Below are 19,902 nucleotides of genomic sequence, written 5' to 3' on the forward strand. Positions count from 1 at the left end.
TGAGGAAGAAGTTTGAGACTTCGAAACGCGTTGGTAAAATAAAAGTATACAAGTACACAATCTGGAAAGGAGTCGTTTTGTCTAGCAGCGCACGTTTAAATCCGAAAATTGTTTCTTTGATATCTGATGATCTATGGTCACGGCGGGGCCATTTGGATGTGCAGCAGCTTTGACCTCTATTCCTTTATGCCTCTAACTCTCCTGCTATTGGTGAGTATAATAGCTTGAACTGTATCTCTTTTACCTGGGTAAGACCCTATTGCGCTCTTTCTCTTTTAGTTTTAACCACTTCCAGTCTGTGAATGACCTGCCTCCTCTGCTTGAAATCTTTGGAAAGACTGGAGGAGCTGGGGAATCACAGACAATGAGGAGAAAACTCAGTGCACAGTCCGGCCCCTGTGCACCGAAATTGAATTAGCCGAAGAACTTCAAATACTGATTTAATAAAAATGGCAAAGTGGTTTTCTTTAGCAAAGATATCAATTTAATCAGTATTACAGTGCCATTACGGCAGCCAGGCTCGGACTGACCCACATGGGAACAGGTGATTTTCCCCGATGGGCCCCTGTACAGGAGCAAGCCGACTCTAACGCCCTTCCTCCTACCAACATAAGCATTAGCTGGCCTGATACACTTCATACACTATGTACAGACATATGTAGCATTTCATCACTTGCCCAACAAACAACCTGGTTTATTATGTAGAAGAACAGGTAAATCTGTGAATGAAGGGAACTTAATATTTGCATGTAGCTGAATACTTGGTGGCTCCCAGAGTCAGTTACTGATGGGTCCTTACCACCCCAGTCCGACACTGCTTACAGCCATACAGCAAAGAGCAGCCGACAGCACAGCGGAGGAGTAGATGCAGGTTCAAAGGTTCATGGACCCAAATGAACGATAGTCCAAATAAGGAAAAGGAACAGCATCCGGTCTAGGTGAAAAATCGTATCAAAAATTTATTCTGCCAGTACAAAATACAACGTTTCGGCCATATTGTGGCCTTTTTCAAGTATAACATAACAGCACATATGGTGGCCTTTTATAGTGTGGCACAGCCAATCACCATTTAGATAACACCCATCACAGAAAATTCATACATAGAATACATATAAATACATCCATCAGATACATATATATTCAACATCACAGTTTATCTAGTCATTATCAGTAATGGTCATGATCATATTAGAAATATTACAAAAACATTTCATACGTAAACAACCATCCCCAAATCAGCCCACCAATAGTCATCATGCATCAAAGGTATCCATAGAAATAACGCACCAATCATTTGCAATAATACATATCCATGTATACACCGCCAATCCCTATTCACATAATAGTGGCGCCAACCCCAAAGGACCAATCATATGAGGACTCACACATCCATGTATCGGCAGAGTTTCCTCTCACCCACATGACATCATCAGCAAGAGACAAGATGTATGAGAGGCGCAGCCCAGTGACGCGCACCACCAGGTCACAGCGCGCGCGCCGCCCACCCCTACAGGTCCGGTCATGTGACGCCTCCGTCACAGTGCACCGCGCGTGCGCAGTGCCATGCAAAGGATCAGCCACACGAACCGCCCACCGGGGGGGACCGCGCACGCGCAGAGACTCGGAGCACGCAGTCACGCAAGGCACCCCCTCACAAGCTCGCGCATGCGCTGATGAACAAAAACAAGTGTAAAACCGCACTTGAATAAATGAGTCCACACAAATAGGCCAAAATGCTCCCGTACAAAGCAACATATAAGAAACATTAGGAATCAAGTAACCACATCCATAGTAACTTTAATAATATTCCATACTTTACGAATCCTTTAGTCACATACGTTGTACATTGCATAAGCAGCAAAACTGGGATAATTATAAAAAAAGAAAAAAGGAAAAGAGGGCACGGGGAATGGCAGGCAAGAAATAACGACAAAAAATCTCGACAAAAAATCTCAAAGGACAACATCCTCTTCATGATTCAGGACTGTTCAGTCCCCGTGTCCTCCACTCCATCCAAATATATCACCTATAAACACAAAAAACAAATAAAAAAACATTTAATTAAAAGACCATAAAAGGCCAACATAAACAAATATTCACCCACATCAAAGGATAATGACACAGAGCAAAGGATTAGGTGACACAAGTATGTAGATTATAATCCAAGTTCAAACCCCTTGGTTGCAATGTATCGAGAATCGATATCCATCTCAACTCTTTTTTCTTCAACATCTTAACCCTATCACCCCCACGTCTCAATACAGGAACCCCATCTATTACTCTAAATCGTAACTGGTTCACTGAATGTCTGCACTCCAAAAAATGCTTCGGAATCGGCAACTCCACAAGTTTAGTCCTAATTGTACTCTTATGCTCACTAATTCGAGCCCTAATCTCCATGGTTATTTCTTGCCTGCCATTCCCCGTGCCCTCTTTTCCTTTTTTCCTTTTTTCTTTTTTTATAATTATCCCAGTTTTGCCCCTTATGCAATGTACAACGTATGTGACTAAAGGATTCGTAAAGTATGGAATATTATTAAAGTTACTATGGATGTGGTTACTTGATTCCTAATGTTTCTTATATGTTGCTTTGTACGGGAGCATTTTGGCCTATTTGTGTGGACTCATTTATTCAAGTGCGGTTTTACACTTGTTTTTGTTCATCAGCGCATGCGCGAGCTTGTGAGGGGGTGCCTTGCGTGACTGCGCGCTCCGGGTCTCTGCGCATGCGCGGTCCCCCCCCCCGGTGGGCGGTTCGTGTGGCTGATCCCTTGCATGGCACTGCGCACGTGCGGTGCCCTGTGACGGAGGCGTCACATGACCGGACCTGTAGGGGTGGGCGGCGCGCGCGCTGTGACCTGGTGGTGCGCGTCACTGGGCTGCGCCTCTGATACATCTTGTCTCTTGCTGATGATGTCATGTGGGTGAGAGGGAACTCTGCCGATACATGGATGTGTGAGTCCTCATATGATTGGTCCTTTGGGGTTGGCGCCACTATTATGTGAATAGGGATTGGCGGTGTATACATGGATATGTATTATTGCAAGTGAAGTTACATGATCTGTAAAGTGAACGAATAGATATTTCTTCAATTAAGTGATTCTTACTCCTAAAATGGAAATGTTTTGAATCCAAATGGAGCCACTATTTACAGCTACAAAGATGCTTCTTAAAGGAGCAGTTGTGGTACTCACAGGTGCGCAGGATGCAGTGACGAGTCGCGAGACAAGTAGGTGCTTTCCGTATTAACGTCTATAGGGCCAGAGGGAACTTTCCTCAGTCCCGGCCTGATCACCAAAAACAGGGGTAACAAGGGTTGCCCTCGCAGGGGCTCTATACAGGCACACACAAAACAGTAGAACACGACTACTTCCGGCAACAGCCGGTCACTATAGGGCCGCGGTATGGCCAACTTCGGGTCCTTAATTATAAAGTCAACTTAGCCGTCCAGATGTCCCTCGCCGTTCAGGAAGGTGGTCTTTCGGCGTAGTAGCTGCTGGGCCCAGTTGCTGAGACGATGACGAAGTCTTCGCGCACTCCGGCGCGCTGATGACACTGGAGCCCCACAGGCTCCGGCGGGGTCCTTGGACGGTTGGGCCACAGCCCCTGGCCTGGGGTAAGCGGCAGCAATGTGTGGTGGTGAAGGGCAGGCCACCTGCGCAGCTAATGGCTGCGACGGGGGATACGCGGTCAGCGGAGGCCCGGCCTCTGCTGCGGACCGGAGCGGGACAGTGTGCTCAACAGAAAATTGCGTGATAAAATTAAATGAATAATTATTATTAGACGTGGTTCTCTCTTTCCATTCCGTGGGAAAATCGCATTTTAAATTCCCGCGATTTTCCCGCGGAAAAACTAGCATTTTGCAAGCGTATTTAGCTTGCAAAATGCTAGCGTTTTCCAAGCGATCTGTAGTATCGCTTGGAGAACTGATTGACAGGTTGGTCACACTCGTCAAACATAGTGTTTGACAAGTGTGACCAACTTTTTACTACTGAGGCCGCCTATGCAACATCAATAGTAAAAGGTAAAATGCAAAAAAAAATAAAAATGGTGTTAGGGTATGCGCACACGCTGCGGATTCCGCTGCGTTTCCGCAGCGGTTTTGGCCGCTGCGGACCCACAGCAGTTTTAGCTGCGGTGTACAGTACCATTCAAATGAATGGTATAAAAAAAACCCTGTGTAGACGTTGCGGAAAAATCCGCCCGGATTTGCTGCGGTTTTGAATCCGCAGAAAGAATTGACATGTCAATTCTTTCTGCGGAAACCGCTGCGGGTTCCTATCTCCACCATTGTGGAGATGGTGAATCCGCAGGACCAAACCGCAGGCAAAACCGCAGATAATCCGCAGTTTTTGCAAAATCCGTGCGGATTAATCCGCAGCGTCTGCACACACCCTTATTCTTACCTTCCGACGTCCCGCGCAGCCGTTCCCAGTAATCCTTTGCGAAAATGCCCGCGATGACGTCCGTTCTCGCGGGATCGCGATGTCTCGCGGTAATTCGCGATGACGTCGCGCGAATGACCGCAAGACTTCGCGATCCCGCGAGAACGGACGCCATCGCGGGCATTTTCGCAAAGGATTACTGGGAACGAGAGCATGGAGAGAGGCGGGAAGGCTGCGCGGGTCGCCGGAAGGTGAGAATAACAATTTTTTTATTTTAAATTCTATTTTTTACAGGGATATGGTACCCAAAGCCTGGAGGACAGTGGGTACCATCCGCAAATGTTCTGCTTACTTTCCGCATGTTGTGCACAGCCACATGCAGGAAGTAAGCAGAACAATGCATTCCTATGGGTGCGGGATCGCCGCGATTCCGTGAAATTAATGAGCATGCTGCGTTTTTTACCGCAAAGCGATTCCGCCGCGGTAAAAACCACAGCATTAGCACAGCATTGCAGAATCCCATAGGAATGCATGGGATGCTTATTTTTCGCGGCAAAATCGCGCGGTTAAAACCGCCGCGGAAACACGAAAAAAACGCCACGTGTGAACTCAGCCTAAGGCATCTGCTTCCACGCTTGAAGGTTCATTTTAGTATGAGTTCTTGTCCACTCAGTGAAAGTCGGCATTTTTTCACTTTCTCTTTTTTTATCTTTTTCTTTTGCTGTTAATTGAATTAGTCTCCTATAAATGAATACACCATTCATGTCCTCAGTTATTAATTGTTTTATTGTACATTTTTATGTGGTACAAGCCATATGAACCGTTAACCCTGTAGCGACTATGAACTTTGACACTGTGTCATCTGATCTGTTGGCGTTTTTTTGAATCTCAGCGTCTTGTCTCAACTATATATACTGTACGTGTGATGCCTGTACTTACTATGTGGTATTTCCTGATGAAGGGGGCATGAGACCCCCGAAACGCATAGAATAAACCACTGTGAATCTTTGACATTGATCTCCTGGAATACTTTCTTGCGGCAGCGCGGAATATAACTACAAATTCCCCTGAATACGTGATTTCAGATATGCAGCATGCTCACTCTTGTGCGGGTTTTCATTGAGGATTTCAGTGCTTAATAATTGAGTAGGATGAAATCTGCAAGTAAAGCATGCAGATTTGTGACCCCATCCATAGCCAAAAAAAAAAAAAGTATGATAAAGAAAACAAATGCAACATGGATCAAAAAGGGCTAACATAAGAAAAACAGTCTGTTTTGAAGAAGTTAATGACTCTTTGTATGCTGGTTAGAGACTTTCAGCTCCATCTCATAGCTGCTCCTGACCTGCTCATTTCCTCTCTCTTTTAAAACTGGCCAGACCTTCTCATCTTTGCCAGTGAAAGTTTACTTCCTGGCTTGCTGGAGTTGGTGTGCTGAAGTTGGAGTTCGTAGTTGCATGCTGTTTTTGAGTGAATGCTTTCTCCATTATCCTTTTCCTATTTGTTTTGTACATTCCTATCCTTCCCTATATCCCCCGTACCCTTGGTGAGTGATTTTGCATATAAGTTGCTTTTTGTTATCCCTGTTTGTCTTACGTGTTTATACGCTTAACATATCTGCCCCAGGTCTCCTGGGAGAGGGGACAGCTTAGGACATTAACAGGAGCATAGTAAGGTCAGAGACTCGGCCTTCTCTACTTTTAAGAGTACCCACGATCCCTGGTCCCAGTTCCGGGGACAGTTTGAGGCCCCCCTTCTTTACCGAAGACTGTCACAGCGTGACACTCTGGCCCTAGCTGGGGTCACCGGGTTTTCCCGCTAGGCCGCAAGTCTCGCTCTGATGTAGTCTATTAAAGAGTCTTGAGCCTCCCACGCACCAACCAAACCCCTCCCAACCTGTTGCCCTAGTCCCAGCCGACCCCTTTACCATGAGTTATAACTGGAAGTGACGACCCTGCTCACTTGCGTCCCTCCGCAATCGCAGGCATGCCTCTCCTGTCACAGTCTCATCGAAGACCTTTTCAGCTTGAAAGTCGACGGAGGTCTCTGGGGCTTGGTGCAGAAAGGATTAGGCCTAGGCTCTTGACAGGCGATGACTGGTCTCTGAGGCTTGATTGACGTGTGGTGCGCATCCTAGCAGCTCAGGTGGAGCTCAGTCCTGAACGGAATTCGGGCCTTGCCAGGCGGTGACCGACACCTTGGTGTCGTTGACTTCCCATTGGAGCCTGTCACGCTGGCCTTGTTGACATCCCTGGAGCGCGTCTGCTCCGCTCTCTTCTCTGGCGCCAAATCTGTCTGCTGTTTTGGTACTCAGGTATTTTATATTCAGGAACTCTGGGCTCCCAGTCACCTGATCAAGTCCAGCACTCGAAGTAGCTCCCCCCGCAAATCTTCCAGAGCAAATTGGTTCCATCTCATTTCCCCTGGCCAGCAGATGGCAGTCTTTGTCCACTAATGTGACCTTTTGCAAGAATTCTTCAGGGATCTATCTGCTTCCCCTTACATGTGCTTGGTTAAGGTCTTATCCGAGCATGCTCTGATGCTAACCCGTGTCTTCGGTGTGCTCAAAAAATATGTTTGCCCCCCCCCCCATGACAGGTATTGCCGAACAAATGGGTAATCCCTGCATGTGTTATGGCTGTCGTACTGCTGCGAAACATGCAGCCGTGGGGGTCTTAAACATATTTTTCGAGCACGTTGTCTCATCACTAAAGTTCAGCAATCAGTCATAGGCCATCGATATTTTACTCCTGGAATTCCTATCTAGAGACGACGTTCCAGGTCTTTTGACCTAAAAGCTTTTGGAAATATTTGTAATTCCCATGCTATATTAACTCTAACGCATCTTTTCTTAGAAGTCTATGTTCTTTTTTTTGCCTTCTGCTATTTCTCCTAAAAATGTAGAAATAAATTGACAACTGGGTGTTTCTTTCTTCTTGGCAGTTTGACTTGTCCTGAAACGGTCTGATCAATGTTTACACGACTGTATCAGCAGTGCCATCTTTTTAACAAGGTGAATGATAACACATGTGTCAATCTATTCATAAAATTCTTGAAGAAATGGCAAAATTATAGCACAATGCAGAATTAAAGGGAAAGGTGACAAATAAAAGAACTGACCGTCACATCCAAACATGAATTAGGTGTGAACAGGTGCCTACCTAGAGTCACCAACTCATATACAATCAAACAACCACTGAGCACTCCGCCCCTTAGCCTCAGGCGTTTTTAATCACAGCAGGATCACTACCCCTCCATGAAGATATTAGACTTTAGTCTAGGAGAGAATTCACACTAGGTTCCCATAGAGTTTAGACTGTCTAAGAGAGGCATTAAGTTATGTCCTGGAAATGAGAATCGCCTTAACGTGGCTTCCAAGTGCCCATGAATTGGCCAATTTATGCTCTAAGCATTCTCAATTTTTCATATTTCTAGTACAGTAATGCAATTCAATTTTCATGTTTCATGTTTGCATGCTATAGCGCTACAGAGTTCTGCCTTGTTTGTTTGATTAAAGGGAAAGGTGATCCAGCATTGGAACTTAGTAGGAAATATTGATAAAAACCGATGTCTGGAGCCCAAAATTCATCTTTAAAACTAAGCTGGTTACTTCTTCTGCAACATCTATATGTGCAACTGAGATAATAATATCAGCCCAGTGGCCATTCCTGTCTGTGCATTAGTCACCTACACCGATTCCTGTACCTGTTTTGCAGCAGTGAATATAACATTCTGGACAGCTGGGGTCCCTTGCGCTCTCAGTGTTGCATTTGCTGGTTGGAGACAGAAATGTAATAATGTTATCAGTACACTTATCTGAGATCTGTGCAATGATTAGAGCTCAGTCACAGAAAAAAAATTCTCCACTTTCTCCATTCTGACAGCCAGTGAAAAATCGGACTGCACTCAGATGTCATCTGAGTGCAGTCCAATTTTTTTTTTTACACGGGCCAATTTACTTGCATTGTCGATTTTAATCCAACCCTTGGTTCAAAATCAGACATGACTCTGCGATTTTCCACTGACTTCTCAGTCTGCGAAAAATCACAGACATGTGAATGGCCCCATACCATACTGTCAGCAGCAGACCTTCTCATATGCACAGGGATGTGCTGTGGAAAATAAAGGACGAAGGTTGGCGACATATCTCTAAATGATGATGCAATGACATGTTGCAGCCTTTGATCAATAGTTTTGTGTTCCATTCAAAGTATGTTTTTTTTTCTGAATATGTGTCTATAAATTATTTCATATTTACATTTGCTCAAAACTAAACTATAATAATAATAATTTAACAACTATTTATAACCGAGACGTAATCGGATCCTTACCAAACACAGAAATGTCCACATTGATGTATGCTGCAGTTCTGTCCCTCAGTTTACTATAGTAGTCCTAGACAGAAAAGGATGGGAAATGCTCAAAAAAAAGAAATAAAAAAAACCAAATGTCATAATTAAGCTTCATCTATCTCCTCTTATGATAAATTATCCAAAAGATGTGGTTCTCCATAGCATAAGACCTCATTCTCCACGGACGAGATCTTCTCAGAAGTAGGACCCAGATATGACTTCCAGCATGGGAATCTGTCACCAGGTTTTGTTATGTAGTCAAGTAGCAGCATGATGTAGGGGTTGAGACCCTGAATGAATCGATGTGTCACTTGCTGGGATGCTTGCTGTCATTTTGATACAATCACTGTTTGCTGCAAGGCTCAGAATGCAGAGCCCTGTATAACCCTGCCCACAACACTGACTGGCTGATTTCAGTGTACAGATAGGCAGAAAGCTGCCAATCAGTGCTGGGGGCGTGGCTGGACTAGGAGGCACGAGACACCTAGTCCTGTAGTGATAATCTCCTGCTGATAAAGCACTGATTTTATTGAAATAGCAACACACAGCCCAAAAAGTGATTGTGGCCACCTTCATAAACCCAACTTTCATGGTCCAAGCATGGACAGCAATGTCTGGACCGGGTGCAGCTCTCCTGACTTAAACTCAACAGCCTGATACATGGTTAGGAGGTTGTTGAGATCAGGTCAGGAGACTCTCGACAGGTTGGGACATCGAGATCTGAACTGTGAAAGTTAGATATGTTGAACTGGCCTTAGGGGAAGAGCTTTTGCTTTACCTGCTGTCCCTCCAGAACGGCATTTCAGATAGGGTTCAGGCAACTTGATATTACAGATGGTGAACTCTTCTTTTTTCCATAATGTCATCCCAATGACCACTAGTATTAGACATCAGTACTAGGAAAGACATTACCTCTGCAAATTCTGTAGATCCAATTAAACCAAATTCTTCTGCTCCCCAGCTTCCAAAAATGATAGTCCGACGTGGACGCCATTTTCCTATTAACAATAAGCATTATTGGAGAGAAGAAAAACACAATGAAGCAATCATCAGCTCCCCGGGTTGAGAGATGCCTGGAATGGGGGGTGCAGTGCATGAAGGCTTCAGGCTGGTTCCTTAGCAAGTGAACCATGGAAAATCCAGCAACCAGCATGTTAAAACATGTTAGCACAATGGTCGGCGGTAATGATTAAGAGCTGGTGTAGCTTGAAGCACGGTGGCCGTTGCGCTAACATGTCTTTTAAACTTTACTTCGTATTTTAATCTACAAATAAATGTGATATTTTAGTGAATTCTGAGGTTGCTGGATTTTCCACTTTTTTTTTTCATTATTAGGTGTGTGTTTTGTTTCTCTAAATTGCCATCCTAAGTCTAAGACAGCCAGGCGACAATGCTGAAAATGTACCGTACTTCAAAAACATGGCTGCCTTTACTCAACAACAGCGCCACCCCTGTCTACACCTCAGGTACGGACTGTGGCTGAAATTCAGCCCTGGCATTTGAAATCCTACAGGCCCATGCTGTCCCTGTCCCAAAGCCCATATGGGATCTATTACTAATATTACCCTGGACGGAGGAAAGCAAGATTTTCTACAAGACCAATATTTCTAATGATTCCCGTGGCCTGCTGGGGTAAGTGACGGAGTCAGCGACTTTGTGCTCCGTCACAACTCTTAACAGTAGGGGTGTCTTGAGAACACCGATTCTGTTAATAACATCGCAGACAAGGCAGCCCACTACCAGACAGGCCCTTCGCCAGAATTGCCAGAGGGCCAGTCCGGCCTTGCTACACCTTGTGTCCGGTATTGCAGTTCAGCTCCAATAAAATGAATGGGGTAGAGCTGTAATACCAAACACAGCAGATTGACAGCGGTGGAGCTATGTTTTGAAGACGCAGCCATGTTTTCCTAATCCTGGACAATCCCTTCAATGTGCCCATACCCCTGATATAGCTGTCAGCAACAATAGCTTTCAATCTCATTTCACTTTTCCTTTTAATGGTGAATCCGTCAGTGAGCTCATTCTAATGGTCTGATAGGAGATTTTGTAACTTCTGATGAGCGAATGTGCTCAGATAAGGTGTTATCTGACCATGCTCGGAATGCTCGAATAATATGTTAGAGTCCCCCCGGCTGCATGCCTCAAGGCTGTTCGACAGCCACAACACATAGGCTAGTTTCACACTAGCGTTTGGCAGAGCTGCGGAGGGCTACGTAGTTCTTCTGTTAAGCCCCGCCCACTGCTGCACCTCTTCCTTCAGCTCCGCCTACGTCGGCATGCGTCTTGTGTACCCTATTTTTAACATTGGGCACGCAGGCCATGTGAATGTATGCGGATGCCTGAGCATGCGTTGTTTTGACACTGCGCCGAACGCAACATGCTGCATTTTGTTGCTGTCTGCACAGCGTCAAAACGGCATCCGCATACATTTGCATGGCCTGCGCACCCAATGTTAACAATAGGTACGCGGGACGCATGCCGATGCAGGCGGAGCTGAAGGAAGAGGTGCGGCAGTGGGTGGGGCTTAACGGAGGAACTACGTAGCCCTCCGCAGCTCGGCCAAACGCTAGTGTGAAACTAGCCATACAGGGATTGTCTAACAAACAGGCAATCCCGGCATGTGCTGCCTCGGCGTAACCCTTGATTCTGCCCTGTCCTTCAAACCGCACATCCAAGCAATTTCCACCTCCTGTCACCTCCAGCTCAAAAATATTTCCAGAATACGTCCTTTCCACAACCCTCAATCTACTAAAATGCTTGTGCATGCCCTCATCATTTCCCGCCTTGATTACTGCATCATCATCCTCTGTGACCTCCCTGCTAACACTCTCGCGCCTCTCCAGTCCATCCTTAACTCTGTTGCCCGACTAATTCATCTCTCTCCTCGCTACTCCTCCACTTCTCTCCTCTGCAAATCTCTTCACTGGCTCCCATTCCCTTGTAAAATAGCGACAGGGTTGTGGTCATGTCAGCACAATCCATACTCACTGTGCTGGCAGCTGCTTCTTCCCTGCTGTGTCCCCCATTCTTCCTTGTGTTCAAAGGACAGGAGGCAGAGTCCAAAGCAACCCCTTCCTGACATCCAACGTGCTATCCCGTCCATGGGACCCGGGCCCCTATGCCCATGGACGGGATAGTACGTCTACCGCGATCAGCGGCGCCCACGTGGTGAGCGCCGGTGATCGCGGCCGGGTGTCAGCTGATTATCACAGCTGACACCCGGCACAATGTGTCAGGGGCGGTCACGGACCGCCCCTGACACGTTAACCCCTTGCACACCGCGATCAAACATGATCGCGGTGTACCGGGAGTTAAAGGGAAGCATCGGCAGGGAGGGGGCTCCCTCCGTGCTTCCCTGAGCCCCCCACGGCAGCGCAATGCGCAGCGCTGCTGTGGGGGGCTCCTTTCCTCCAGGCCCCCGAATCCAAGATGGCGACGGGGGCCTTCGGGGGCCTGGAGGAAGCTGGCTTCCTCAGTGCCTGCAAAGCGCAGGCAAGAGGAAGTCTTCTTCAATGCCTGTGACAGATTGCTGATCTGTCACAGTGATCTGTGATGTGACAGATCAGCGATCTGTCACAGGACAGTGATGTCCCACCTGGGACTATGTAATAAAGTAAAAAAAAAATAAAAAAAAGTGTAAAAATAATTTTAAAAAAATCGCCAAATAAATTAGTAAAAAAAAAAAATATTCCCCAATAAATTCATTTTTTGAAAATAAAAAAAACCAAAACAATAAAAGTACACATATTAGGTATCGCCGCGTCCGTAACGACACGCCCTATAAAACTGTCCCATTAGTTAACCCCTTTAGCGAACCCCTTAAAAAATAAAAATAAAAAACGAAGCAAAAAATAATGATTTATTATCATACCGCCAAACAAAAAGTGTAATAACGCGCAATCAAAAAGACACATATAAATATCCATGGTACCGCTGAAAACATCATCTTGTCCCGCAAAAAACGAGCCACCACACAGCATCATCAGCAAAAAAATAAAAAAGTTATAGCTTGCAGAATAAAGCGATGCAAAAATAATTATTTTTTATATAAAATAGTTTTCATTGCATAAAACCGACAAAACATAAAAAAAGACCTAAATGAGGGATCGCTGTAACCGTACAGACCCGAGGAATAAAACCGCTTTATCAATTTTACCGCACGCGGAACGGTGTAAACACACTCCCCCAAAAGAAATTCACGAAACGCTGGTTTTTGTTCATTCTGCGTCCCAAAAATCAGAATAAAAAGCGATCAAAAAATGTCACGTGCCCGAAAATGGTACCAATAAAAACGTCAACTCGTCCCGCAAAAAATAAGACCTCACGTGACTCGGTGGGTCAAAATACGGAAAAATTATAGTTCTCAATATGTGGTGATGCAAAAACTATTTTTACAATAAAAAGCGTCTTTTAGCGTGCGACAGCTGCCAAAAATAAAAACCGCCATAAATAGTAAATCAAACCCCCCGTTATCACCCCCTTAGTTAGGGAAAAATAATAAAATTAAAAAAATGTATTTATTTCCATTTTTCCATTAGGGTTAGGGTTAGGGCTAGGGTTAGGGCTAGGGTTAGGGTTAGGGTTAGGGCTAGGGCTAGGGTTAGGATTAGGGCTAGGGTTAGGGTTAGGGCTAGGGTTAGGGCTTGGGTTAGGGCTAGGGTTAGGGCTGAGATTAGGGTTAGGGGTGTGTTGGGGTTCGGGTTGGAGTTAGAATTGGGGGTCTCCACTGTTTGGGCACATCAGGGGCTCTCCAAATGCAACATTGCGTCTGATCTCAATTCCAGCCAATTCTGAGTTGAAAAAGTCATATGGTGCTCCTTCCCTTCCAAGCTCTTCCATGCGCCCAAACAGTGTTTTACCCCCACATGTAGGGTATCAGCCTACTCAGGACAAATTGCAAAACAATTTTTGGGGTCCAATTTCTCCTGTTACCCTTAGGAAAATAAAAAATTGAGGACAAAAATATCATTTTTGTGGAAAAAAATGATTTTTTTATTTTCATGCCCGGGCATTATAAACTTCTGTGAAGCCCTTGGGGGATCAAAGTGCTCACCACACATCTAGATAAGTTCCTTAGGGGTTCTCGTTTCCAAAATGGGGTCATTTGTGGATGTTTCCACTGTTTAGGTACATTAGGGGCTCTCCAAAGGCAACATGACACCCGCAGACCATTCCATCAAAGTCTGCATTCCAAAACGTCACTACTTCCCTTCCGAGCCCTGACGTGTGTCCATACAGTAGTTTTCTCCCACATATGGGGTGTCAGCGTACTCAGGACAAATTGGACAACAACTTTTGGGGTTCAGTTTCTCCTGTTACCCTTGGGAAAATAAAAAAATTGGGGACTAATTGATCATGTTTGTGGAAAAAATACAATTTTTTTATTTTCATGCCCTGGCATTATAAACTTCTGTGAAGCCCTTGGGGGTTCAAAGTGCTCACCTCACATCTAGATAAGTTCCTTAGGGGGTCTAGTTTTCAAAATGGGGTCATTTGTGGGGGGTTTCCACTGTTTAGGTACATTAGGGGCTCTCCAAAGGCAACATGACACCCGCAGACCATTCCATCAATGTCTGCATTCCAAAACGTCACTACTTCCCTTCCGATCCCCGACGTGTGCCCATACAGTAGTTTTCTCCCACATATGGGGTATCAGCATACTCAGGACAAATTGGACAACAACTTTTGGGGTCCAATTTCTCCTGTTACCCTTGGGAAAATAAAAAAAAATGGTGCCTAAAAGATCATGTTTGTGGAAAAAATACAAATTTTTTATTTTCACGCCCTGGCATTATAAACTTCTGTGAAGCACTGGGGGGTTCAAAGTGCTCACCACACATCTAGATAAGTTCCTTGGGGGGTCTAGTTTACAAAATGGTGTCATTTGTGGGGGGTTTCCACTGTTTAGGTACATCAGGGGTTTTCCAATCGCGACATGGTGTCCGATCTCAATTCCAGCCAAAAACGTCAAATGGCGCTGCTTCCCTTCCGAGCTTTGCCATGCGCCCAAATAGTGGTTTACCCCCACATGTGGGGTATCAGCGTACTCAGGACAAATTGCACAATAACTTTTAGGGTGCTGTTACCCTTGGAAAAATAAGAATTGAGGGTGAAAAGATCATTTTTGTGGAAAAAATATGATTTTTTAATTGTACGGCTTTATGTTATAAACTTCTGTGAAGCCCTCGGGGGTTCAAAGTTCTCACCACACATCTAGATAAGTTCCTTAGGGGGTCTAGTTTCCAAAATGGTATCATTTGTGGGGGGTTTCCACTGTTTAGGTACATTAGGGGTTTTCCAATCGCGACATGGTGTCCGATCTCAATTCCAGCCAAAAACGTCAAATGGCGCTGCTTCCCTTCCGAGCTCTGCCATGCGCTCAAATAGTGGATTACCCCCACATGTGGGGTATCAGCGTACTCAGGACAAATTGCACAATAACTTTTAAGGTCCTGTTACCCTTAGAAAATAAAAATTGGGGTGAAAAGATCATTTTTGTGGAAAAAATATGATTTTTTAATTGTACCGCTGTACGTTATAAACTTCTGTAAAGCCCTTGTGGGTTCAAAGTTCTCACCACATATCTAGATAAGTTCCTTGGGGGGTCTAGTTTCCAAAATGGTGTCACTTGTAGGGGGTTTCCACTGTTTAGGTACATCAGGGACTCTCCAAACGTGACATGGCGTCCGATCTGAATTCCAGCCAATTTTGCATTGAAAAAGTCAAACGGCGCTCCTTCCATTCTGAGCTCTGCCATGCTCCGAAACAGTCGTTCCCCCCCCACAAATCAGGTAGCAGCGTACTCAGGACAAATTGCACAATAACTTTTGCAGTCCAATTTCTCCTGTTACCCTTGGTAAAATAAAAAAAATTGAACCTGAAGTATTTTTTTGTGAAAAAAAGTTAGATGTTCATTTTTTTTTAAATATTCAAAAAAATTCCTGTGACGCACCTAAAGGGTTAATAAACTTCTTGAATGTGGTTTTGAGCACCTTAAGGGGTGCCGTTTTTAGAATGGTGTCACTTTTGGGTATTTTCTATCATATAGACCCCTCAAAGTGGCTTCAAATGTGATGTGGTCCTAAAAATAAAATGGTGTTGTAAAAATGAGAAATCGCTGGTCAACTTTTAACCCTTATAACTTCCTAACAAAAAAAAATTTTGGTTCCAAAATTGTGCTGATGTAAAGTAAACGTGTGGGAAATGTTAGTTATCAAGTTTTTTGTGTGCCGTATCTCTGTGATTTAAGGGCATAAAAATGCAAAGTTGGAAAATTGCGAAATTTTCAAAATTTTTGCCAAATTTCCGTTTTTTACACAAATAAACGCAAGTTATTTGAATGAAATTTTACCACTAACATGAAGTACAATATGTCACGAGAAAACAATGTCAGAATCACCGGGATCCATAGAAGCGTTCCAGAGTTATGACCTCATAACGGTACAGTGGTCAGAATTGTAAAAATTGGCCCGGTCATGAACGTGCAAACCACCCTTGGGGGTGAAGGGGTTAAACAAAACGGGTTTATTGTCTTCATGACACAGCACATCCATAACACTTCTAGCACACTTGTCGCAGTACCAGCAATGCATTTTCTTCGTCTTTCCCTAACTTCTTCTGCTTCACAGGAATAGGCCACAAAAATATAACGAGACGAGGAGCCCGGTGAAAACGCCACTTCAATATATCTCCCTGGAACCAACTTTGTCCCAGACTCAGAAATACTATCTACTGGGTCGTCCACCCCTTCAATTGTTATCCTGCCCATGCACTTTCACGGTGACCCACTCTAACTTCTTCTGTACACAAATTTCTTCTGCAAATTCTTCACTACGTTGCTGCGTATACTGTGCTCTTAACTTTTCTCTTCTTCCTTTATACTCCCACTCCTTTCCTTGGATGGCTCGGCTTCTACTTCAGAACACTTCATGGTAGCCAAGCAGCCCAGAGGCCACCTGAGCAGCACACAGGGGTCTACCCCTTACTGACTATATCCAGGAAGTCTCACTACCTTATTCCCCAGCTACCTCTCCTAGTATTAACCTCTAAATGTCCTACAACTAAACCTTCCTATGCAGTGTACTCAGTGCCCCCATCTAGTGGCCCTTTTCCTAACTGCACTGTCCCTATTTTACATATAGTACAAAGATACGAAAATACGACACAATGCAATATATTACAATTATATGCAGGTAAATGTATATACCAGCATGAACGTTTAAAGGGGCTAAGCCCTGACCCCCCTTACACCCTCAGCGTATCCAGTTCAAATGTCTAAATCTGACCTACAAAGCCATCTATAACCTGTCTCCTCCATATATCTCTGAACTAATCTCCTGATATCTTCCCTCACATAATCTCCGGTCCTCCCAAGACCTCCTTCTCTCCTCCACACTTATTCGCTCCTCACCTAATCACCTCCAAGACTTCTCCTGAATAGCACACATCCTCTGGAATTCTGTGCCCCAACACGTCCGACTGTCAACTACATTCAGATCCTTCAGACGGAACCTGAAAACCCACCTCTTCAAGAAAGCCTACAGCCTGCAATGACCCCACTACCTCCTCACCGCTACCGCCTTACCAACACCGGAGCTGCTGCAACCCCCATCCTACTGTCTCCTTTCCCACCATCCTGTAGAATGTAAGCCCACAAGGGCAGGGTCCTCTCCCCTCTATATCAGTCTGTCATTGTTAGTTTGCTTACTGTAAGTGATATCTGTAATTTGTATGTAACCCCATTCTTATGTACAGCACCATGGAATCAATGTGCTATAGAAATAAATAATAATAATGTGTTGCAGCTGTTGAACAGTCATGAGACATTCTGGCGCAGGGACTTGAACATACTTTTCGAGCACGCTGAAGACACTCGGTTAGCACTTGAGAATGATCAGATAACACCTTATCCCAGCATGTTCACTCATTACCATTTGTAACACTTTTATCTGTCTTTTTCTGAGCTGATTTATGACCACATCAAGGATGAATGTGCAGGGAAAAGAACAGCCTAAAAAGCCAAATGGTGCAAAATGTTGAATGAAACCCAATTGCAAATATTTTTAATCCAAAATACATGCAATTACATAGGTGGACAATCCTTTTAATGTAATTTTGAGGCTGTGTGCACACGCTGCAGATTAGGTGCGGATTCATCCGCGCGGATTTTGTAAAATCCGCAGGTGAAACCGCAGGTCAAAAGACCTGCGGTTTTACCTGCGGATTGCTCTGCGGTTTTGCCCTGCGGTTTTTCATCTCCTCAATAGAGGAGATGGCAAACCGCAGGAGAATCCGCAGAAAGAATTGACATGTCAATTCTTTCTGCGGATTGAAAACCGCAGATAATCCGCGCGGAAAATTCCGCACCGTCTGCACTGCGGTTTTTGATTCCCATAGGGAATCATGGTACTGTACACCGCAGCAAAAACTGCTGCGGGTCCGCAGCGGCCAAAACCGCTGCGGAACCGCAGCAAAATCCGCTGCGTGTGCACACAGCCTTATGGTGCCTTTAGAATAATTATTGATTTGTTTCTTTGATTACTGCCCCCCCCCCCCCTGAGAATTATACAAGACCTGGTGATAACTAGATATCATATCAGAAAATATGCATCCAAGTCCATAAAACATAATGAACTCCTTATCTTACATTATGAACCAGACATCAGTAACCAATCTGGAAAGCCAAACTATCTGCAGCTTAGCTAATCCGAGTCATTGATAAGCGTGCACACAAGGAATACAATGCAGTTTGAGAAGGCGCTAAATTAATACCTTGTTTGACCTTGGTTCCAAGGATCTTTGTAACCTCCAGCATGACGGCAGTACCGCTGCTGGGGTCTATTGCCCCATGGACCCAGCTGTCTCTGTGATTGCCATATAATATATACCTATCTGGAAGCACAAACAAGATTTCAGTCGGCTACATTGTCACAGTTTGTGATTTGTAGAATAAATAAATATTAAATAAAAATAAATAAATAATAACATAAAAGGGCAGTCAAGAAAAGAACTATAAATACTCCACCCGTAATAAGTAGAAGATAATACAAATAACTCTGAATGTTAAAATCGATTTCAGAGTGAGGATCAGACCAGTAATAAGCAATGAAACCTCAATAATGCTCCACATCTGAAGCTAGCCATATATTGATTAAATAGGCTGATTATCTCACCTCAATGGGGCCAGTCTGATCAAAGAGGGAAAGAAGGATTGGGCATGCTGGATTCGAACATGTCCATTCATTTTTTTAAAAATACTATAGCACATTTTTTGGGTCATTCCTCTGATGTTCCTCTTAGAAATTAATGTATAATTTGACAACTAGGTAATACTATTGCCCAGGTAATTGGGACATGTCCTAAAACATTTTGCCTATATCCCATCCTTTCTTATGGTACAGGGATTTCAATATTGGCAAGGGGAAAGGTACACTGTTTTGTCAGTTCTTGCACTGGTTACACTGTGTTTATGCATTTCATTGGGGAGGATCCATCTGAATCCCCAAAATATAGTGACCACTGATGGAGCCTAAGGCTGCAATAGCACAAATGGACTCTATGTAGATTTTTCCCTACAGTATTTGTCTTTTCAGACCAGCACAAAAAGCGCAAAATTTAAACTCCCCCAACCTTTTTATTTGTGTATGTAGGGGTTCAGCCTCAATCGCTTTTTTGGGGGGATTCTGATAAAGCTGTGGATACTCTGCAAAACTGCAGTGTGAATGGGGCTTTTTTCTCACATTTACTGGAGGAATTACATAGGAATATAGAGCTGTAGGAACAGATGTCCCAACTTTTTGTCATTCATGGGTGGCAGATGTCAATAGAAACTTTATAGGGGCTGTTCAATGTCGTCATTCCATTAATTTGCACATGAATTCCAGCAGTTGGACCCACATCCGTCTAAAATAGCCCTTTAAATATAAATATATAAATTAAAATAATAACTGTGCCAGTTCTCTTACCAGGCTCCACACTTCCTCTAATAATGCCCATCACATTCGCCGATGACCTAATTTCTGCATAATTATATACATTGACTTGGACATCACTGATGGAAAAAAAGGGGTATTGAAATGTTATCACCATGATTAGATCCACAGACTAGTATTTACTGTGTAGGTAATAGATGACATGATCTGCACAATCATACCAACCTCTGGATA

The 19,902-nt window shown here is 44.2% G+C and overlaps 1 protein-coding gene across 1 annotated transcript in view; it reads right to left on the bottom strand.

Annotated features, from left to right (window-relative positions):
• Positions 1-19,902, bottom strand: part of NAALADL1 (N-acetylated alpha-linked acidic dipeptidase like 1) — a 104,678-nt gene that overhangs the window by 31,900 nt on the left and 52,876 nt on the right. The window contains exons 8-12 of the mRNA XM_073554443.1: positions 19,702-19,787; positions 18,509-18,628; positions 9,650-9,735; positions 8,717-8,780; positions 8,091-8,158 (exon numbers count right to left, since the gene is read on the bottom strand). Of these exons, the coding sequence (XP_073410544.1) occupies positions 8,091-8,158; positions 8,717-8,780; positions 9,650-9,735; positions 18,509-18,628; positions 19,702-19,787 (424 nt within the window). The remainder of the gene's footprint in view (positions 1-8,090; positions 8,159-8,716; positions 8,781-9,649; positions 9,736-18,508; positions 18,629-19,701; positions 19,788-19,902) is intronic.

This window comes from Dendrobates tinctorius, unplaced genomic scaffold (assembly GCF_039654945.1).
Source record: "Dendrobates tinctorius isolate UK_male_01 unplaced genomic scaffold, ASM3965494v1 ptg000211l, whole genome shotgun sequence".
NCBI classification, from domain to species: domain Eukaryota; kingdom Metazoa; phylum Chordata; class Amphibia; order Anura; family Dendrobatidae; genus Dendrobates; species Dendrobates tinctorius.